Raw genomic sequence first — 24,046 nt, forward strand, 5'->3', positions numbered from 1 at the left:
CACATCAATTTATTTCAGTGTGTGCGTGTCTGTGTTTGTGCTGCGTTTCTAGATTGTATTTGACAAAAAAAAAAAAAAAAAAAAAAAGGTTTTAGTCTTTCCCATTCATTTCCTATAGTCGGTCAATTTTGACCGTGAGCAATAAAGGTGTTTTCAGTTTTTTTTACAACCTTAGACTTATTGAATCAAGTTCAATTTGCATCGTGTGCTCAGATGGCAGTGTCGCAGGAAACCGGAGCAGAAGGTATGCCTTAATATTTTGTCTTAAACATTTTATTATTTATCATTTAAGTTTTTTTTTTAAAAAGAAGCCCTAGAGTGTAACATAGTTTCCTGTTGATTATATGTTTTGCGTGGTCCAATTTGTATTTTTAAAACATAGATAAAAATGTTAAAATATAACATTTTCTGATGCTTAAAATATAGTGGGACTGTTCCTTTGGTCAAAGGTAGAAGGCCGCTCACTACTGGATTCCTACTACTTTTGACCAAAACATTTCCATGACTTTTCTAGTTGCCAGTTATTAGTGGATAAGGATTTGTCATATAATTTTATAGAGACTGCACTTACAAAGAGCGTTTTTTAGCCAATAAAACCTGTTAGAGTTGTACATAAGAAAAACTTAGATTCACTAAGTTAGATTCACGAGTGTGTTCTTATGTGAACACGCATAACACTCATGAATGCACAACTGACGCCAAGCTTTTAACTGAAAAATGACTTTGGGGAAACTGGCTTGTTTCTCACCAAAATTGTGTGCCTCAAGAAGACTTTGATTAGCGTGCATTGACATCTTTGTTACTTTTGCATTCTTTTTAAGCTTTAAAGTGAGTCACAATGCACTGCCATTGTATTGAAAAGATGGGCAGAAACGTGAATTGAAACATCTTTGTATTTCGCATAACAAAAGGAAGTCATAAAGTTTTAAACGACATGACCCAAGTGTGAGTACTAGAACTACAAAGATGACAAAACTTTAATTTGAGGGTGAACAATACTTCTAAATCACTGGTACCTTAGCTCCATGTTTCTGCAGGACCTCAAGCACATCATTATGACCCCGTTCAGCTGCTACATGGAAAGGAGTCATAAAACTAGAAATAGGATGAACAAGAGAGTGTGAGAAACTGTGGCTAAGAGATTCCAATGTATCTACTGCAACTAGTCCTTATGAAAGGAACACTCACTCTTTGTTCTTCTCGTGAATGTTGGCACCTTTCCGCAACAGCAGCTCCGTGACCTGTCTGCGTTTGGGGTGAGGAGAGGTCACTGTGCAGTGCTGCAAAAAGAATGAAATTTTATTCGATTTTCATAAACACTTTTTTTTTAAAATCCGGCAGGATTCTGAGCAGACCGTGTAATGCGCTCACCAGAGCAGAGTCATGCGAGTGAGGGTGTTTGAAGCTGATGATCTCTTGTGCTGTTTTCTTGACCTTTGCCATGTCCGCCTCACGGGCTGCTTGCAAAAGTGTGTGACCTTTAAACTCATCTAACAAGAAAAACAGAAACAAGTCGTCATTTTTATTTGTACAGCGCTTTTCACAACACACATCGTTTCAAAGCAGATTACAGAAAATCATGCATTAACAAAAAATGAAACTGTAATAGCTATAAAGTCTTAGAGTTATCATTGTGTAAACTAACTAATATGTCCACGGATACAATGCAAAATGATCCATGTTACATACAGGTGAGTCTCTCTTTAAGTTCAGGTGTGGGCGCCGCATCCACCGCACTCTTTCCATGGCAGTTGAGCAGTGTGGGATCGGCTCCGTGACTCAGCAGCAGTGAACACACCTCCACTCGATTCTTACTGGCTGCCTCGTGCAGAGGGGTGAACTGCCATAGGTCCATGGCGTTAACACACGCCCCATGCTACATGAAACAACCAATCACAACACATATGTTTAATGAACAGAAACACATTTGTTAATCAAACAATTATGGCTATATCTGTGCCAAAAGGACCAAATATATTGAAAATACATAGATATTTGAATGGAAAGTACAAGTTAGAATGTTAATTTACCTTCAACAGGAGTTCTGTGACCTCATAGTGACCGTAAGAACAGGCATTATGCAAAGGAACTAGACCACTGATAGAAAAAGAGAGTGAGGGAGCAAAAGAAAAATATTTAAGAATTATTTGGAGGACTATGGTGATGATGTGGGCAGCATTTAAAGTCAACATGAAATCATAATTAAATTTCCTAGTCTTATAGTGTACGATTCAACTGTGCATGTTACTCCAAAGAAAAAAAAGGTTAGTCTTTGAAATCTCTCAGCGAAACATAATTGTTATAATTGAATCTGCCTCTAAAATGACTTTTCCTTTCAACTGACGTACACCACCTTATCTTAAAAGGTGCACTCAGCAATTCCTGAGAAACACTGCTGATATTCAAACTCAACTGCCAAAACAAACACACCCCTCCCTTCTGTGCTCCTTTGGAAGCCCCGCCCCCCCAAATTCATACATACAAATTAATTCCTTTCACTTATCGGAGTCTCTCCACTCTCTTTTTTGTGGGGCGGATGTGGCTCAGTTGGGGCAGCTGTGGCTAAGTTGGTAGATAGGTTTGGCGACTAATCGCAGGGTTGGTGGTTCGAATCCCGGCCCACACGACTCCACATGCCGAAGTGTCCTTGGGCAAGACACTGAACCCCAAGTTGCTCCCAATGGCAGGCTAGCACCTTGCATAGCAGCTCTACTGCCACTGGTGTATGAATGTGTGTGTGAATGGGTGACTGAGTCACAATGTAAAGCGCTTTGAATAACGTTACGGTTAAAAAGGCGCTATATAAGTGCAGACCATTTACCATTTAGTTTATATTCGTCTGACCTTTTTCCTCCTAATCTGTTTCTCAGCCATTTGTCCTTCTTCTGAGTTTAGAAAGTTTGCATCAGCCTGATTTGCCATTGCTCTTCTATTGAATTTCCCTCTCGCTCTGCCCCCACCCCCCATCCTGTGCACGTGCAAGAACCACCCCCTGTTGCTGATTAGCTGGAGTAGTGTTGTGTGGATCGGTCGGATACACTTTGTTTTTGTCCCATTTACAGAGCCAGGGCTGTGTACAAATACTAGATTTTCTTTCAGCCCACCCATAGAATGGACAGCTAGAAGACTGTGAGGAGATATTTGCAGAATTTGACAAAAAGTGTATTGGATTAGAATTACCAAGTGCACCTTTAACTTTTTAACTTTATAATCCAATCAATTCCAGATGGATAAAATCAAGTCCCACTTTACATTTACAATCTCCCAAGTTTTTATTAGTTTGAGAAGCGTCAATGAACTGTGGAAATGGCACTTAATAAATACAAATTATTACTAGTCTCCAGTTCCACTTGGAAATACATCACATTATGGAAGTAAAATGGGCAGCCAATGCGGTTTCAAATTGACTTTAAATACATAGTAGGTCCTACACAGTAAGAAAGACAGAAAGGAAGTTGTAAAGTTACTCACCCTTTATCTTTGGCATGGACATCTGCTCCGTACTGCAGCAATAGTTGCACTATACGAACACGATTATACCCGGCGGCCAGATGAAGAGGGGTGGACTGCAAAAGAGAGAAGAGAAAAATATCAACAACCCCACTGAATATAATCAAATTTAAAATCAAAATGGAGCATTACTGATAAGTTATAAAAGTATCATTATATAAACATCCTTATAACCCATTTGATCAATATAGCTAAAGTTACGCCAAGTAGTTCTCCGTTTAAAGACACCTGTAAAGAGTATTTCTAATTTGAAACTAAGGCCACGTCAACACCAATACGTTTTCATTTGAAAACGCATATTTTTATCAATGTTTTGGACTTCCGTCCACACTGAGACAGCTTTTCGAAAACGCTCTCCCAAGTGGATATATTTGAAAATGCCTTCTTTTAGTATAACTTCGTTATAGTACTACCACAGACTCAAGCTTCATAATATCAACAGTACCACAGTGATTTTCATTAAATACAGTTGTATGTACATCTCTAATAGCAGAGCAAGGCACATTAAGACAAAACTGCCAAAGACCTCCACCTCTAGGGGCCGTTCACTATAAACGCATCTGATTTTATTTATGCAAGCATGTTTTTTAAGCATTTTGTGATGTAACAATGCATTTTTTTAAACGCCTTGCCAATTTAAAAGGAAATCAACCTTTGAAATGCATCTCAAGACCCCGTGTTTGTTTTATTCATTGCACTGCGCCTGCTTTAGCTCAATTAAGTCATCGTCCAAAATGTCAATGCTCATTTTAGCATTCGAAAGTGCATTTTTATTTTAAATTAGAAGAATAGTCATATTTTGAATCTTAATGTGACAGCCTTAATTACTATATGTTGAGTAATTTGCCCTGCTATAGGTTACTTCCACATTCTTGACCCGGAAATGTAAAACGGGTCCATAGGCATCTGCGATCACTGAACAACTGACAAATCTCGCTCAGTATTGCTTAAGAAGAGATGATTATAAATGACTCAATAAACCATTGATAACTTAAAAGAAATCTCAGCACACAAAGTTACAAATCTGTTTTCAGTTCATGCAGTGAGACACACAATGGTGACATGCCCTTATGACAGCAAAACAAACCGCATGACGATGCAGAGCCATGAAAAACTGCTTTGATAGTATGATGCAATCTCAAAGATAATTATGAGACTGCGGAATGGCACAAGCAATGGACAACAGAGCAACTTTTCTAGCATACACACAATGGATCTAAACGGTACAGGTCAATCAGAAATCAGGAGTTAAATATCACATTCTCAGAGAGCATGCATGCTGATCACAACGAATCAAACAAACAGATTCAAAATAGTGAAAACTAATGCATGGATGTGTGTGTGTGTGGGGGGGGTGGAAACATGGGGGAGTTCTTGCAAAGGCAGACAATTTAGAGAAGTTTTCGCAAAAGAGAAAAGGTTAAAAAAAAAAAAGATTTAAATTAGATAAATTAAAGCATTGTTTTCCGAACCTGCGGGAGACAACCAAGTGTTAGCGAAGCTATTGGTTGATTGATGGATTGTGACCAGCAGAAAATAAGGCAGGTTTCTGTGCTTTAAGTGTGAGCTAGCGCATGGATGGAGTTTTAAGGACAAATTAACAAAAACAAATCGTGATAAAATATATAGAAAATCACAGGAAACCAAATAAAACCAATTTCTGTTTCACAAAATAAACTTACCAGCATTTTTTGTGATGTTGACTGAATGTCGCCAGAACAAAAAAAAACAAAAACAGAAAATTAGCTATAAACTAAAATCTTCATCTGTGCCGACTCTAGTGTTTGCAGCCTAATAAATCAACATCTAGAACATCCTATTTTATCTTAGAAATCTTCTAAAAATGTTGCTACTTGGAGAATGTTTTTTATAATTGACCAGTTAACACAGGAAGCAACTTTGATGTGAATATCGGTATTAGATCTAATACCGATAATATTGACATTGCACTTTAATAATAGGAAATTAGACAAATAAAATTGCTGAAATTAAACAAAAGAATTATTATTATTAGAAACATAGAAATGTTTCTGACTTACGCCCTTCTTCAGGCATTTTACAAACAATATAAACAACAGGCACATTCTAAGTTTAACCATTTTTATGTGCGGGACTTTCCGCAATATTCAATGCATCCAATGTGCCTGCCTGCAACCACCCAAGCCTGCGAGGGGTGTTTGTTTACACAATACTTACTCAAAATGTTTAAAAAATATATATTTGTAAACAGAACAAAGTGCATTATCCCTTGACAAAGCTTTAGGCAGATTTGACAAAATCTCAACAGGCACAGTTATTGAGGGTGATAATCTCAAAACAGGCCAATATATGGTAACACTTCTATACTACAGCTACTTCTACTTCTACTTTAACTGCTAAATTAAAGGAATTTTCCGGGTTAGGCAAAACGTATCACGGTTACAGTTAAGACACTTAATGGGACCAGTCCATAAACATCCAAATACACAAAGTTTAAAAAATAAAGCCATAAAACATCAACATTATATTTGATAACATGGTTTTAGTGTGTTACAATCACTTACCTGGAATATAGGGTTCTTTACACAGACTTTACACAGATAAATTCAGTAATAATATTGTTAACATGTATAATGTAAATAAAAGTTGAACACACATTTTTTATGCATTTGAATATTAATGACTGGCTCCATTTCATTTCCATTGTAAGTGTCTTACTTTAACGCTTTTTTTTAATAAACATTTTTAATAAACAAGGGACAAGTCGAAATTATGTCCAAATAAATGCTGTTGTTTAAGCATAACAAGTATAGAACTCAGAACATTCCTTTAAATAGATTCAGGGCACAGAAATATGACACTCAACATAAACTAAACTAGACTGAGACTAGGGCTGGGTATAGAGTTCGATAAATTTTAGGCACCGACCGAATTGCCTCGGTTGAGTAGTGAAAAATGTCCTGTCGTTCGGTACCAAATATCGATACCTAAGGGGTTAATCTCGTCAACGTCAGTGATAAGCATGTAGCATGGTAGATGTGTCCAAATCTAAAAGTGCCGGTGATTGGCTGTGTTTAGGCATCAAGGAAAAACAATAGTTTACGCTGTTACGCCCAGAGACGCAGCTCACGCGTGAGGCTGTAGTGTGTGTGCATCTCAACCCCCATACATGTGAAAGATGTGGAAAAGATCAAAAGTGTGGCTACATTACACCAGGCTCGATGCCAACAGCGCGCAATGCTATATTTGCGACAAGATAATTGCTGCCAAGACCGGCAACACGATAAATCTGATGAAACACTTAAGAGCAGAAAGTTGCTCCGTCTTCGACTGCAAGAAGACCGAGCTGGTGCAGTCATCCTTTCAGCATCCTCATGCCCACCACACGAGTCGTCCTCCAAAACTACTGATGAATGCAGCGGTGCTATGACTGGGACACGACATATAAGGTTAACGTTTAGCAAACAAACCAACGAACAAAATCAGCTAACTTGTAGTACATGCTTGTGTACATGTTAAATTAATGTTTGCGCGGTGACATAGTCCTATAAACTGGGACCTACGTAACGTTAGATATTGTATATCTACAATGGATGTATGGCTATAGATGGCTAGCTAAATCGATGCTAAAAATGCTTTAAGGTTGACAGTAACTGATCAAGTTTAACGTACATTAAACTAGTTATCTTGTTAAACCGTGCTTATCCTTAGGGTCGGCTGAATTAACAGTTTAGCTTTCTTGGGTTTTTTTTCCCTCTTCACATTAATGTTATAGCCTCTGCTGAACCTGGCATGAGGAGACCAGAAGGCTCAGGAGATGATTCTTTAAGTCTGTAAAAAGTCAACAAACTGAAAAAAATTAAACCGAAGTTTTTTTGAGGTAATGTGTAATGTTTGTAATCTTGTTAAAACAGATTGGTTTAGGAACCGGTATCGAAGTCAAGGTATCGGTATCGACATTTTTTTATGATACCCAGCCCTAACTGAGATACAAAAAAAAAAAAAACTAGAATACAAACCAGGGGACTGAGGGTAAACAAGGCTAAATATCGGTGCATATTTTCCTTAATATCACTTCTCAGAGGTCTGGATGTAGTCTAATGTATGAGGTGACCTGACAAATGACTGAAATGATCGGGATGATAGAGGGGAAATCAATGTTCTGTCATTTTTCATGTGTGTGGAGCGGAGGGGGGCGGGGCCGGTCGGAATATCGCGCGCCCGGTCCCCAATCGCCCTGATGAGGCGCGCGAGGGATAAAGGCGGCCGATGACGATGGTTCAAGAGAGAGAGAGAATTACGGGCATGTCCGTCATGTGTGTTTATGTTTGTGCTTTTGGTTTAAGTTTACATTAAAATATAATTTATGTTGACGTGGAGCGGCTGTCGTCCGCCTGAGTGTGGAGGAGTGTTCGAGGACCACGCGACGGTATCAGAGAACCGGTGAGTGAGCTTTTCTCTCTCTCTCTCTCTCTCCCTGTCGCACCGTGTTGGCCTTTTCCTCGCCTATTTTGTTTTGTTGTTGTCTTCCCCTCCTGTCTCCTCCCAGGGCGAGGAAGGCGGGGATGACCACGCGGACCCAAGATACACCCCTTGGGGGGGGTGTACGTCATGCGGTGGCACCCGGCTATCGACACGGTGACCTGACAAATGACTGAAATGATCGGGATGGAGGGAAATCAATGTTCTGTCATTTTCATGTGTGGAGCAGAGGCGGGGCGGTCGGAATATCAGCGCCCGGTCCCCAATCGGCCTGATGAGGCGCGCGAGGGATAAAGGCGGCCGGTGACGATGGTTCGAGAGAGAGAGAATTACGGGCATGTCCGTCATGTGTGTGTTTATGTTTGTGCTTTTGGTTTAAGTTTACATTAAAATATAATTTATGTTGACAAGCCGGTTCTCGCCTCCTCCTTGCCCATCCTTAACTGTCTTACAATGTGATTAGATTATAATTAGGGAAAGAAATGTATCACTAAAGCTTTGGCCGAAGGTCAGAGGTGCATCAAATGTATGTCAAAGATCAACTGATCCATACACGCAAAGACACCCCAGATAAAGATCAAGGTCATTCAAAAGTAGAGTGAAACAATGAGGCAGTTAAACCTCCATAATAAAATTACATTAACCATATGTCCACCATTATGAGTAAAACTGGGTCAGAGCTGTTTACTGCAAACACACAGTATTACAGAAAGAACAAACTAAAAACAAAGGGAATTAGGATTGTCTTCACCTACATCTGTATCATTTACACAACCAATGAAATGCATGAAACCACCTCCTAGATTTAAACCAGACTGAGTTTATGACATATTTTTTACTGCAGGCACTGCACATCAGATATATCAAATAATATATTAAGTGTTCCTGATTATAAATACCCATTACAAATATCTAAATAAGACAAATATTAAATGATCCGATCTGTGTTACCTTGCGTCCATCGCTGGCATGACAGTTGACATTAAGTGGGGTCAAAAGAGCCATCAGCTTTTCCTCATTTCCACTCCTGAAAAGACAATTTTCCAAACAGACAGTTAGAAGTCTTCATTGGCTTCATTCAAGCTCAGTATTTGGGAGTGACATCCGTGTTTATTAACAGGTGAGACTCAAATTCTCCTGTTCATTCTAGGGATGCGTCAAAATGGTTGACTAGTCATCCAACAACTTACTAGTTGGTTAGTGATGACAAAAATGTGTTATATAGTCAAAATATAGTCAAATAAACCATTAGAGAGAGAGAGAGATAGAGCAACTTTAAGCAGATTAAAGTCCTTTTCTGGATTTGTTTACATTTAGATTTCTTGTAAGGCTGTGAATCGATTACATTTTTTATCAGATTAATTACATGGTATGCCGATGAAATAACCAAATTAATCGCATTCATAAATACTTGCTGAGAAAGCCAATAATAACAATAATTCAATATACAATGATTAAATAATTATAAATAGTTACAGTATATTTATATTAAAAATAAAATATTTATTATAAAAATACAGATAATTAAAATGTAGCATTAAATGTAAATAAGTCTTTAGATGTCTTTATGCACAAACACAAAAAGTGTCTTTAGAATGCAATCTATTGTTTATTTCCATATTACTGAACCTATGATGATCACTGGTCTACAGTTCACAGCAATCCATTTTGCAATTCAATTTGTCAACCAGTCCGAGATTTATTATAAGGTTTTGTTTAAGGAGGCGTCAATGTAGCTAGATGGACACTTTGAGCGTTTCGGTTGCGTCGCATCATAAACGTACCGTTTTTAGGTCACTGTGTCAAATTAAACAAAGTTTGAAACATAGAAAAACACATCTTGAGGTCTCTAATTTCAGATTTGCACTCATTCAAGCTGTGTTTGAACGCATGAATGTGTTCTCATCTTGTGCTGTCTGCCCTCAGTAAGTGCAGTTTGTTCTCTGTTTGTTTGAGCTGCACATTGCCTATACAGCTGAAGTTTCGCTTACTGCCCCCTGGAGGAAACAGGTGATACTACAAGCTTGAATTGCTTAGAAGGAATATTCCTTATTACAGTCCGGGGACATGATTAATTGCATTTTTTTTTTAAGTGTTATAATATTAATATAATTAATAATATAATAATGTAATAATAAGTGTTTATATAATTAATTGCACCAAATTAACACGTTAAATCGACAGACGTAATTTTTTAACGGTAAGAGTTTGAATTTATGAGCATTCCATTGGCCTGTTTGAACATTCCATATGTGTGTGTCTATAGACCATTTCAAGAATGTAAACAAAAACAAATGAATTACAAAAGGTCCAAACGTATTTCTGGATCTTTTCAACAAAGTCTCTTTTTCAAGGTATGTCAGTCCAATCCATGGCCATTTTTGGAATGCTCCTGAGCAGCTATTTTTCTATGTAAACGTTTCTATGATAAGCGTCATGACACTGCAGCTCCTATCTACTTGAATGGGGAAAGACTGAAATCTCCAAAATGGTTGGTCAAGATTATGATAAAAGAATATATTTCAAATAAGCAGGTAAATTGTATTGGTCTGAGGTGCAAGTGGCGCTGGCTTCAATCGAGCGGCCTGGCAACAACACGTGCTCCAAACCCCGGCTTCACATCTAAATCGAACCGGACCCTCATCGCTCCGTTCATGAACCTGTAAAGACGCCAGCAGGTAGAGACTGGTCTCCCAAGGAGAAGCGCGCTCAGTGTTTAAAGGCAGCAGTGATGAGTTTGTGCTTCTTAACGCACACACAGACATACACAAACAAACTCAACTTTCCTTGTATAGCTAATGTGCATGCACGTTCTCGAGTTGATTGACAGGTGATGTTTGTATCTAAAAGTTGACTAGCTCTTTTACCTGTAAGGCGGGACTTAATTTCTACATCCGCTGACCACTGGGCATTCACGTGCCTCTACCCTCCCTAGCAACAAGGCCAATATGGTTGCTTAGGAGACCTGGCTGGAGTCACTCAGCACGCCCTGGAGTCGAACTCGCGACTCCAGGGGTGGTAGTCATCGTCAATACTCGCTGAGCTACCCAGGCCCCCGACATAATGTTATTTAATAAATGGGCACAATGCAGTTCCGTTCATTCAAACATTGTTTGTAGAATCCAAACTGTATAGAACATTCTAACACAGGAAATACAGAGGTCATATAAATTAGTAAAAGAGGAGGACAATAAGGTGACACAAAGATGAAGGTGAGCCAGTACAGCATCACTGCACTCAGCACTGATGGTAATGTCATGGTAACCTCACAGTAATTTCAAGCATTTACATTAGCATAAGGCTTTAAAAATTCCAACCATTCGGAAGCCAATGTTGTGAAAGTGAGAAAGCAAGACAGAAAAGTATTAATAACACATGGCCTCTGTGAGCTTCCATACATTTGGAAAATATTATTTTTGCAATTCTATTGGGTGCTGTTAGTGGTGCAGAAATGATTCAGCTTTAATGTAATTTTGGCTGATACTAATTTGATTATTATTTAATTATAATCATGCTCACCTCGCTGCCTCCAACAGTTCATCTTTCTTATATTCACCTGAGGGTTAAAGACAGACAGAGTGTGTCAAAAACACTGTTATTATACTGGTGAATGTGCGAGTATGCTTGACAGAGCTTTTCGGACAATGTGCATAATTGTGTGTGTATGATATAGTTAGAGAGTACAGTGGTGTGTCTGTTTTTAAGGCCTATTCAGGAACAATGAATGCCTATGGCGCTATTCACACCATGTATGACAAATCGTTCTTTTAATTTTTTTTGGAGCACAGTCAGATTTTTTCTCTATGGACTGCGAATAAACCTGACTGACAAATGAGATATGAGTCTCAAAAGGACAAGAAACCACCACCACGTGCAGCAGCTGATAAGTTTACACCCCTAGAAAATTATGACTTAAACTTAAAACTAAATAGTTGCAGTTCATGAACTTTGTACTTCAAACATAAACCCAATCAGTTTCTGAAAGTCTACTTATAATATATGTGCATGTATTTCAAATGTGCATAAATATAGACACCAGAGAGTATGCCAGCGCTTTTACTCATTTCATGCACAAAAACACTGAATTCAATGCAAATATGCAATAAATAAATAACATAGCTCTAAACATATTGTTTCTTTTTTAATACATATTTTCATAATGCGCTGATACTAGGGCTGGGACGGTTACCGCATTACCGCAATACCGCGGTCACGTGACTCCAACCGCGGGTCTGAGCTTGTCACCGTAAAAAAACAAAAACAAAAAAAACATTGGCCTGCACATGTGTGCACGTTGTGTCTAATGACATGGATTCATTGATTCTAATGATATGGATTATGTCTAATGATATTAGCCTACATGGATTCAAGGTTTTCTAAACAAAACTTATCAAAATATGGAGCAAATCCGACCTTTCGCGAGTTGGGGAGCGCAATGTTCCATGACACATAATAACATTCCATTTGTATTAGAGATGCGCGGATGGGCTATTATTATTTAATCCACAACCGCATCACAAAACTCATCTGTCCGCACCAACGTTTTTTGATAAATTTTCAAAACCGCATCCATGGCGCTGACTGTTTTAAGGTCTGAGCGATGCAAGGCGCTGCTGCCGCGAGGCTAGAAAGCTCTTGGCTGTTCTAGAAAGGAGACTGATCCAATGCAGCAAAGATATTTTAAAGGCTAAAGTCCCTAGTAGGCTATAGCCTATTGGCTATGTTGTATCCCCAGAATATCAGCAGTGAAGTCCGTTTCCGATTGGCGCACAGGGATAAAAATAAATAAATAAATAGTAACGCACATCGGCAAACCTGACTACTAGGCTACTGTAGCCTAAAATTTTATCATTTTGTTTTGAATTTTGTTTAAAATGCATTTTAAGATTTCTATTTATTTCTCATGTCTGTGAGGCAGTAGGCCTAGCCGCCGAGTTTCGGTTCATTTATGAGAGAGCTCACGCGCAAGAGATCGCATCGGCGCTTCCACGTCCTGCTGCTGATTATATGTCTGCTATATTTGCTTCTTATTTATTAATTCCAGGCAATTAGTTAATGAAACAGTGATTAAAATTAAGATACAATTTATACAAAACGAAATTTTAAGTTAAAGAAAGGCTTTCTACAAAACAAAACTTAATAAAGTGGTCAAAATCATGTCTGACCCATCTTCAATGCGAATGTATCTGAGAATAATCTTAAATAAGGAAATCTATACAGTGATTAGTTCATGCCAAATTACTGCTTGATGAAAATTTGACTATTTAAAATTGTGCTCGTTTTTTTCTTCGGATGTAGGTGACAATATTTAAAGTCTGTCTATCAAAAGCGACTTCTGATGTGTGTGTGTGTGGGGGGGACTTCTCTGATCCAATGTAATGTATTTAATGCGGTTTACCGCGGTAATATCTTGCTTTTCAACCGCGGTTAGAAAAAATCCATACCGCCCCAGCCCTAGCTGATACCTCATATTTTTAAATATATAACTAGTGTTTTGTCTAAATGTCCATTATTTAATATGTTATATTATCCTGGCATTAAAAATAGCATTAAAAAATGCTTGCCAATTCAGTTAAACTAAGCTTGTAATAAAATATTGCATAAAAAGCAATATTTTACTTCGATATAATATATATAATATAATCTAAAACAAGTATTCCTGTAACGGCACTCTTTTGCACATCAAGATACCCTGAATTTAATACAAATATGCAATTATCTATAAAATAACGAAGTGATAAAAAATACATTTAACCACCTTATTTAAACATTCACCGTCTCCAACATCCCCATTTGCCATCATGCAAGTATACGACAATGACCACAGGTGGAAAATTACTAATAGTCTACAACAATTATAAATGTAAAGATAGTAATAATCATAATAATAAAGCCTAATAAATTCCACTGTGTTCCCAAAATAATGCTGCTAAATGTGTATTCTTATTGAACTTGTATTGTGTTTTGGTAATGCAGTTAATGCTGCCTAAAGACAATAAAACAAAACTACATTTTAGGTTCAAGGTGAACGGTTCTTGTACTATTTTTTGATTTAATCACTTTAGTTTTAATCCCGTCGTTTTAGATTTGAAACTCCACTTTTACAATAAAATTGAGATCCTGTTAATATGGAGTTCAAGGGAGAAAAAAATAAAAATAAAAATGCCTAAAAAACTGTTATGCAGGTAAATAAGATAAACACAGAATGCTGAAAGCTCTGTGCAGTAATCCAGAATAAATATGTTTATAGATCAGCGCCACCTACTGTACAGGGGTGAAATTGTTTTTCATTTGATCAGTTTTGGTCTCGGTGTGAACAGGCCTTTCGTTTGCACTTCGTCTCGGACTCGGTGCTGAATAGGCCTTAAGACGGAGCAGTAGATTGTATGTGTTTGGCTCACCAGTGAGGACTGTTTTGGCAGATGAGTCTGCCAGATCCAGAGCTGATTTACCGTCAGTGTTTCTGATGTTTGGATCAGCACCATGCTGGAGCAACACTAAAAGAAACAAAGTCAAGCAAAACATAGTCATTCTCCACTTTTGAAACAAATAAAAGTAGACCAAAACAGAGGGGTAGAAACCATTTATTAAAAGATTATAAAAATAATTCCTACATACCTGAACTAAATTAAAACTATTTGCCAAAGTGCACAGAAACAAAAATGTTTTTACACAAAGCATAAATTCTGACAAAACCATTCATCATGCAACAAATGCACACATCAGAGATTAAGTCAGTTTTTCCTCTCACACACACACAGTGTTGTTTCAGCAGAGGAGTATTCAACAGCACTCTATGACATCGGGGTGCAGAAGAGAAACGGTAAAAAAACTGCAGAACACCAGCACTATCACAACATAATACTGCAGCACAGCACACCACTCAGTAACAGCTAGACAACCACTAAAACACAATAAGGATTATGATTCAAAACAATGATTGACTGACGAGTTTCTAGAGAAAGCCGTTTCAATTTTTTGCCATTTTTGACCCAATATTGACCTTAAGACATGCCAGCCTGTGGCAACTCAAAGACAAACACAAAGACAATGTTAAGCTTCATTTAACAAACCAAACAGCTTTCAACTATGTTTGATATAACGGTTGTAATAAGTGATTTACTAGTATCAATTTATATATTTAGCATGATTACTCAAGGATAAGGTGTTGGAGTGATGGCTGCTGGAAATGGGGTCTGTCTAGATTTTATAAAAATGACTTTTTTTTCAAATAGTGATGGTGCTGTTTTTTTTTTCACATCAGTAACGTTCTGACTATACTCGTGATCAGTTGAATGCCACTTTGGTGAATTAAAGTAACAATTTCCTTCCAAAACAGCAAAATCTGTACATTATTCCAAACTTTTGGTCGTCAGTGAAAATATCAGCCATCGGCCATGACAGAAAAGCAATAATCAGTTATCTGTATAAGTCAAAATTGGGTGCATCCCTAGTTTCTGCATTTGTAGTGGAATTAAAGGGATAGTTCACCCAAATATTAAAATGTTCTCGTCATCTCAGTCATGCCTGCGCAGATGTGTATGACTTTCTTCTGCTGAACACAAACTTACATTTTTAGAAAAATATTTCAGCTCCATACAACGTCCAAAACTTTGAAGCTCAAAAAAGCACATAAAGGCAGCATAAAAGAAATTCATACGAATCCAGTGGTTAAATCCATGTCTTCAAAAGCGATATGATAGGTGTTGGTGAGAAACAGATCAATATTTAATACATAAATATTTTTTTACTATAAATCTCCACTTTCACTTCTACATTCTTCATATATATTGCCACCTACTGGGCGATCCTTTATAGTAACAACATAGTTAAATATTGATTTGTTTCTCACCCACACCAATCTTATCACTTCTGAAGACATGGATTTAACCACTGGAGTCATATGGATCACGTTTACGCTGCCTTTATGGGCTTTTTAGTCCTTTAAAATTCTGATCACAATTCACTTGCATTGTATGGAACTACAGAGCTGAGATATCCCTTAAATTGTGTTTTGGTATACAGTGGAATAATATGATTGAATTCTAAAGCTGGACAGCTCACAATGGATTAGTAAAATAACACAAAAACAGAGAAACCGTACCAATGCACACGTCTATCTTGCCCTTGATGGCAGCTTCGTGCAGGGGTGTGTAGTTCCAGTTGTCTCGTGCGTTGGGGTCCGCGCCGCTACACAACAGCAGGCTGACAACCTCTGCATGTCCGAATGAGCAGGCGTTATGGAGCGGGATCAGACCACCGTCATCACGCGAGTGTACGTTTGCTCCGGTCTGCAGGAGATGCTCAACAACGTCCTTTCTGCCAAAGCCTGACCAACATAAAATATAAAAATCAACATAAAATACTGACCAACATAAAATATGAAGAATATGATGCACTGAAACCATAAATATCATAAAAAAATTAGGGCTGTCGATTTAAAGCGTTAATTCAGTGCGATTAATTTCATCAAATATAACGCCTTAAAAAAAAATGCAATTAATCGCAATGGCCCCCGATCGTATACAAGGAAGATTACTGAGAAATGCAAGCTTGTAGTACCACCTGTTTACTACAGATGGCAGTAAGCGAAACTTCATCTGTATGGGCAACACAAAGTTTATACAGTGAACAAAACAACAATTCAGCAGACAGAAGAACACAAACATGCGTTACGTTCTTGTGTTCAAAACACTTGGAGTGCAAATTCGAACTAACAGATCTCAAGATGTGTTCATTAAACTATATTTAACTTGACACAGTGACCTAAAAATTTTATATTTATGACGCAACGCGACAAACAAATAAATAATATGGTAGTAAACAATACATTGTATTCTAAAACCACTTTTTGTATTGTCTTATCAATGATGAACTCTTCTGCCACAAGAATGTAATGCATTTTAATTATCTGAATATTTTTTATTATAAATATATAAACAATATTTAAAACATACATTTCCTGCCAAAGTATGTCAAACATAATATAGCATCACTTTAGAGTTGAATTATGATAAATATGGTTTTATAAAATATTGTTTTGCTCTCTGCCTCTACACATAGACATACAGACAAATATATGTCTAAATCATTGATCGATTATGTATAGGTTCTGGCTGTTGTACATTATTCCTATATGAAAGTACACTTTATGTAATTGAATATACTTTTAGATGAGTTACTAATTGTATAATGTCATAGCATTACAGTGGAACCAGAGATATGTGGTAACAAATATACGTTTAGAAGAGCCAACAAATAAAAAACAAAGAGCTCAGGCTGCCGATCATTTAAACACAACACACACTATCATAAATACAGACCTGCAGCGAAATGCAGTGGTGTTGATTTTCTCCCGGCCATGTCTTTGGCGTTCACATTCACCGAGTCCACTAGCCGCTTCACCCTCGACACATCTCCGTTACGGCAGGCCTCGAAGAGCTCCCTGAACGCCCCGCCGGCCCCGCACACTAGCTCCACGGGACTGGCGGCCCCCGAGCCGGGGCTCTGGCTTCCTGCGGTCGCGCTGGAGCTAATGCTGCTGCAGCTGGAGCTGCCGATCGCCGACGTCACTGTTGCGGGTCGCTCCGGAGAAGAGGCGGAGGAGGCCGCAGCGGCGTCCATCGTAGCTCCGCTGCATTCCGCCTCGCGACCGGCGATGGGGCTTAATGAACTCGTTGCTTCGGGAAAAATCACGGAGGGGGATTCGGGAGACGAAGAGGTGATCACGGCGTTCCGCGTAGACGACTGCAGGCTACTGTGTTGATGCTGAGAGGATCGACGAGACACCGCCATTTCCCCTCAGAAGCTCCGTCTGTCAACAATAACAGCTGCAGTGGCTGCACTTCCGCTCAGGGGGAGGGGACTTCGGTTACAGGCTGTGCGATCACGTGTGACATATTCATGATATACCTGTACACATATCTATACCGCTAAATGTTACAGTTTGGAACAAGATCGTAGAGAAATAATAGTATGCAATATTATAAACAATCATTCCCTGCTGAAAAACAAAAAATATTTAAAGGGATAGTTCACGCAACTCGCCCTCATGCCATCCCTGATGTGTGTGACTTTCTTTCTTCTGCAGAACACGAAGATTTTAAGAATATCTCAGCTCTGTATGCCCATACAATCCAAGTGAATGGTGACCAAAAATGTGAAGCTCAAAAAAGCACATAAAGGCATTATAAAATTAAACCATAAGACTCCAGTGGTTAAATCCATGTCTTCTGAAGCGATATGATAGGTGTAAGTGAGAAACAGATAAATATTTAAGTCCTTTTTTTTACTATAAATCTCCACTTTCACTAACTCTTCCACATTATTCTTCGTGCATATCGCCACCTACTGGCAAGGAGGAGAGTTTATGGTAAAAAAGGACTTGAATATATATATATATATATATCATATTGCTTCTGAAGACATGGATTAAACCACTGGAGTTGTTTGAATTACTTTTATGCTGCCTTTATATGCTTTTTGGACCTTTAAAGTTGATAAACTATTTAAAGAATTATAAAAAATGTATCTTTCACCAGACCATATAATGTTCCTAAATACTAAATATTAGTGTATTTTGTGTACTGTGTTTATTGCCAGATATTACAGATTATGTAGGCCACTATTTTTTTGTTTTTTGTGGAGTTTATATAGGCCTATGTAATGTATATTCTATTTTTGTATTTTTTGTAATGTTATGCAGGGTTGGGAAGGTTGCTTTTAACATGTATTCCACGACAGATTACAGAATAATGCCTGTTAAATGTAATTTGTAAAGTATTCTATTAGTTTACTCAAGGTCTGTAATGTAATCTGAATACTTTGGATTACTTCTTTAGCACTGGCTGATTTGTTTTCACTTGTTTTGACTGTAAACAAGTTAATTACAAGTGAAAAAAATTTCCCAGTAAGGTAAGAAAAAATTATAATAAATACAGTAAGCTAATACATTCTCTGAAAAGAGACTAAATATATCTGTGTTGCTTCTAAAACAAGATGAATATATTTTGTTTAAATAATTTATATTTTTATAGGAAAAAAAAAAAAGTGAAAGTTAATGTGGATTTGCTTGATAGAACAAAATCGTGTCTGGCAACAGATGCATGTATAAGGGCTTTTAGCTTAGTATAGAGTTAAATGTTCACATGGCAATTTAAACAAGTTTAACTATTTCTGCTGCTCCAAACTTATTACAAAACCTCACAGAGTGTAAACAATGCCAACTTTTGCTAACTGTATGTGGATTCTCTCTATTAAGCTCCCAAAGGGAAAGTTTCTTAATGACGTCATGTCCACCTTTTCACTCATAACAGTGTGAAAGCACCTCTTTCTGCTCGTACTATATCTATATATCTATATATCTATAGATCTATAGATATATAGATATATTCATAACCAGGGTTTAGGAGTAACGGAATACATGTAACGGGATTACGTATTTAAAATACAAAATATTAGTAACTGACTACAGTTACAATTTTAATAATTGGTAATCATGAAACAGTTACATTCAAAAAGTATTTTGATTACTGAAGAGATTACTTTGCATTTTGTTGTCATTTGTTCCATTTAATATTTAGTCCTTTCAGATGGAAAACATTTATACATATAAAGTGATCCAAAGAGTGTTAGTACAGCTGTGAATCCATTTCTTAAAGGAATAGTTCACCCAAAAATGTAGTAAAAATAATTCTCTCATGATTCACTTACTCTGATGCCATCCCAGATGTGTATGACTGTCTTTCTTCGGCAGAACACAAATGAAGATTTTTAGAAGAAGATAGAGCTCTGTCAGGTCCTTATAATAGAAGTATACGGGTGCCAGCACTTTGATGGTTCAAAAGTCATATTTAGGCAGCATAAAAGTACTCCACATGACTCCAGCCGATCAATGAATGTCTTCTGAACAAAATCAATAAGTTTGTGTAAAAAATAAATTGATAATTAAAACATTATTAACTTTGAAATAGCGCTTCCTGCCAGGAGCTGACGTGAAGAGTGTCGTAAGCATGTCGGTGATTTCACGTGAGAATTGGGAAGCGCGCTTATTTACAACAGAAGAACGAACATCACCGAGAGTTTGCACATTTCAAACAGCATTAGAGCCCTGGATGGAAGCGCCAATTTGAAGTTAAAAAAGTTTCTGTTGTACTGTAATAACTGTGTATGGTTGAAACGACAATAAAAACCACTTGACTTGACTTGGAGTTGGGAGTTCGAATCCAGGACGTGCTGAGTGAATCCAGCCAGGTCTCAAAAGCAACTAAATTGGCCCAGGCTAGGGAGGATATAGTCACATGGGGTAACCTCCTTGTGGTCGCGATAAAGTGGTTCTCACTCTCAATGGGACGTGTGGTAAGTTGTGTGTGGATCACGGAGAGTAGCATGAGCCTCCACATGCTGTGAGTCTCCGCAGTGTCATGCACAGCAAGCCACATAAGATGTTGGCATGCCAACAATGGGGGAAAAAAACCTTTTAATTATTGACTTTTACATTTGGCAGACACTTTTATCCAAAGCAACTTACAGTGCACTTATTACAGGGACAATCCCCCCAGAGCAACCTGGAGTTAAGTGCCTTGCTCAAGGGCCCAACAGTGGCATCTTGGTGGTGCTGGGGCTTGAACCCCTAACCTTCTGGTCAGTAACCCTGAGCCTCAACCACTGAGCCTCAACCACTGAGCCACCTTGTTTCTTAAACCTATCGATTCGCTTCAGAAGACATTCAGTGATCGACTGGAGTTGCATGGATTATTTTATGCTGCTTAAATGTGACTTGGACCATCAAAGTGCTGGCCTTCATAAATTCACAGTATGCCCACCTCTTCAGACACTACTACACCAGTGGTTTGAAGTAAGTTTGAGTAGCAAAAATATAAACAAAACCTTGTGTAAAATGTCATATGAACATTTAGCTTTATGCTAAGCTAAAATGCTATTTTTTACAAGTTATTAATATATATATTTTTTATCAAGTAAGTGTCACGAATGGTTGTGGAAGGACCCACATGCAGGAGTCAAGTAAAAAAGGGCTTTATTTAAAATAATTATAAAATAAAAAAACAGACAAGGACTGACACAGGAGTACAAGAACCAACAGAAACCGTGGACTGGCAAATTCCTGAACACACAAAACAACCTGGCAGAGACATGAGGAAAGTGGGCACAATATATAAAAGGAACACACATGAGGAACGGGTGAAACTAATTATAGTAACAAGGACTAAACCAGGGAGAGTGATGAGGGAACGAGGTAGGGACGCACATGGCAAGACAAACACAAAGCCATGTGCAAGCATACAAGACCAAACAGACATGAGAGCACATGATGATGAAATCAAACACAGCCATGTGCACTCACAACACACAAGACATGTACAAAACAGATAATAACATAACCAATGGACAGAGGAGACTGTCATGATCCCACCACAATAACAATAAACTAAGATTAAAGTAACATGATCATAACAGTAAGACCTTTGATATTAGGGCAAAAATATTATTCTTAATGAGAATCTTTGGATTGGTTTTTCTGTAAAATATAAAAAAAAAAAAACTTTAAAATAGATCATCTGCATAAGATATTTAGTTTTTTCAGGAAATGTTATTTAATGTGTGTTTTGTCTTACTGTAGGCCTACTGGCAGAGTTTTTACAGTCAAAACAAGTGAAAAAAATCTACCAGTGCTGAAGAAGTAATCCAAAGTATTTAGATTATGTTACTTACCTAGAGTAATCTAATGGAATACATTACAAATGACATTTTACAGTATGTATTCTGCAATCTAGGGGAATACATTTGAAAAGTAATCCTCCCAGAATCCCAACCATGTATGTAGTAACACATCATAAGAATTTCACCACTGTTCAAACACTCCTTGGATCACATTATTTTTATGGATAAAAGTTTTCCAACTGAATAGACTAAATGTTAAACGATATACAGTAAATGACACTACAGTGCAAAGTAATCTCTTCAGTAATCAAAATACCCTTTACATGTATTCCATTACTCCCCAACCCAGTTGTTATGTTACACAGATAGGTGATCACGTAATTAAAAACAAACACAATACCCAAGTTACACCCAAAAGTTTGACCAAGGGCAGTTCTGCTCCTCAACACCTCTTTTTTTCATTGTCACTATTGTGGAGCTTATACAGGGCTCTGTTGCTATGGAGATAACAACAAACCCCACCTCTAGCTTTGCCAGGATCAGCAGCTTGTTGGGGGCACTGAAATTGTTTCTCAGAAATGTTAAAAATACATTCGGGACCAGCTTGTACTCTATTGATTGTTCCAGGTGTATAACAACTAACATCTTGTGAATGTTTTAGTGCACTGGGTTGTTAAAATGTAGCTGGAGAGATGCCTATTTCCTCTGGTGCTACAAAGAAGGATGAGAAACAAGGTTCCTATCTGAGGAGGTGAGTTAAGATCACACACACACACACACACACACACACACACACACACACACACACACACACACACACACACACACACACACACACACACACACACAGGCAAGTATTGGCTGTATACAAAAAAAATTGAATTACTAACTTTTTGTTCTTCAATTTATCACTGTAAATGACAGCAAGTAACTTTTCACTGTTTATTTTTTATTTTCTTATGTGTGTGTCATTATAAATGTATCCGTTCAGATAATATATGAGCAGTCCTATCCATTCACAGGTATTTCAGAACCCTTCCTGAGGAAAAAAGGAAGATAATAGAAAAGTCTTTAATGGTAAGTTTTTAATACAATAATGCAATTTTGATTTATGTGGTTTTCTTTGTTGTTTATAAAGTAACATGAGTAGGTAGTACTAATAAATGTATTATATTGTGATGTCCATGTCTTTATCCAGGATGCAAATAACGGCCAAGCACATGAAAGTGGTCTAGAAGAAGGTCATGCATGTGTTCCTTCACAAGGTATAGCTGCAAATATTCCTAGTCATTATTCAATTCAGTATATTTATATACTGGTGGCCAAAAGTTTGGAATAATGTAAAGACTTTTGCACTTATGGAAAGAAATTGGTACGTTTGTTCACCGAAGTGGCATTCGACTGATCACAATGTTTATTCAGGACATTAATAACATGAAAAATTACTATTACAATTTGAAAAAAAAATTCTGAACTTATTAAACTACTTCAAATTAAACTACTTCAAAAAATCCTCCATGTGCAGCAATGACAGCTTTGCATTTCTTGTTATTCTAGCTGTCAGTTTGTCCAGATACTCTGTACATCATTCCATATTTTGTTAGCCAGTGTACATTTATGAATGTGTTAGTAGGTCCTGATCCAGAAAAAGAGAGTATTCAGCTGAGGAATGGGACTGATGGTGAACTTTCTGAATGCAGACTGCCCACAGAACCTTCATCTAAAAAATCCTCCACATGCATTGTGTTATAACAGTACATACCGCATACATACTCAGAATTACCCCAACAATAAACATGCCTGATTAGCCATAATCATATCAATGTCTTGACCTTGAACAATGCAAATGTAAGTGCTATATATGGAAGTAACAGTATTATTTTGTATTCTATAATGTAATTTGATTTGCATATATCTTTATCTGAATATTAGCTTGTTATTCTGCAAAGCTTGTATTTGACAATAAGAGTTGTTGTGGTATAATTGATCATGATAACTAGGAAATTCAGCATCACCAACTAGGGGCATTTTATATTGCATTAAAGTGATAGTTCACCAAACAAATTAAATTCATTCATTATTTACTAATAACCCTTGTGTTGTTCTAAACCATTATGCATTTATTTATTTTTCTATACATAAAGGTAGACATTTTAAATAAGAAAAATCAGCTCAGTGATGTCATACAATGACAAAATACATACAGTGACTTCATCTTCAAAAGGATGCAAAAGTCAAATTAATTATTCAATGTGATTCATGGTTGTTCTGAAGGCATACGATAAGGTTTGATAAAAAATGAACCGAAATCGAACTTATTATTTTGTGAAAATCTTGACTGTGCACACGAGCAGGAGTTACACTAGCCCACTCGCGAGATGCGGTGTTCAAGCAA

The 24,046-nt window shown here is 37.4% G+C and overlaps 1 protein-coding gene across 2 annotated transcripts in view; it reads right to left on the bottom strand.

Moving 5' to 3' along the window:
• The window catches only part of tnksb (tankyrase, TRF1-interacting ankyrin-related ADP-ribose polymerase b), a 32,317-nt gene extending 14,517 nt beyond the window's left edge, over nucleotides 1-17,800 (bottom strand). Inside the window, exons 1-12 of one of the 2 annotated variants that reach the window (XM_052107183.1) lie at nucleotides 17,295-17,800; nucleotides 16,076-16,300; nucleotides 14,373-14,468; nucleotides 11,491-11,527; nucleotides 8,923-8,998; nucleotides 5,193-5,213; nucleotides 3,472-3,566; nucleotides 2,031-2,097; nucleotides 1,690-1,876; nucleotides 1,372-1,490; nucleotides 1,189-1,280; nucleotides 1,017-1,095 (exon numbers count right to left, since the gene is read on the bottom strand). In XM_052107183.1, coding sequence (XP_051963143.1) covers nucleotides 1,017-1,095; nucleotides 1,189-1,280; nucleotides 1,372-1,490; nucleotides 1,690-1,876; nucleotides 2,031-2,097; nucleotides 3,472-3,566; nucleotides 5,193-5,213; nucleotides 8,923-8,998; nucleotides 11,491-11,527; nucleotides 14,373-14,468; nucleotides 16,076-16,300; nucleotides 17,295-17,766 — 1,566 coding nt within the window. In that variant the 5' untranslated portion in view covers nucleotides 17,767-17,800. The remainder of the gene's footprint in view (nucleotides 1-1,016; nucleotides 1,096-1,188; nucleotides 1,281-1,371; nucleotides 1,491-1,689; nucleotides 1,877-2,030; nucleotides 2,098-3,471; nucleotides 3,567-5,192; nucleotides 5,214-8,922; nucleotides 8,999-11,490; nucleotides 11,528-14,372; nucleotides 14,469-16,075; nucleotides 16,301-17,294) is intronic. The other variant, XM_052107191.1, reaches the window with a different exon arrangement.
• Between the last annotated feature and the right edge of the window lie 6,246 nt (nucleotides 17,801-24,046).

The sequence above is a fragment of the Xyrauchen texanus genome, chromosome 3, assembly GCF_025860055.1.
Source record: "Xyrauchen texanus isolate HMW12.3.18 chromosome 3, RBS_HiC_50CHRs, whole genome shotgun sequence".
Classification (NCBI taxonomy): Eukaryota; Metazoa; Chordata; class Actinopteri; order Cypriniformes; family Catostomidae; genus Xyrauchen; species Xyrauchen texanus.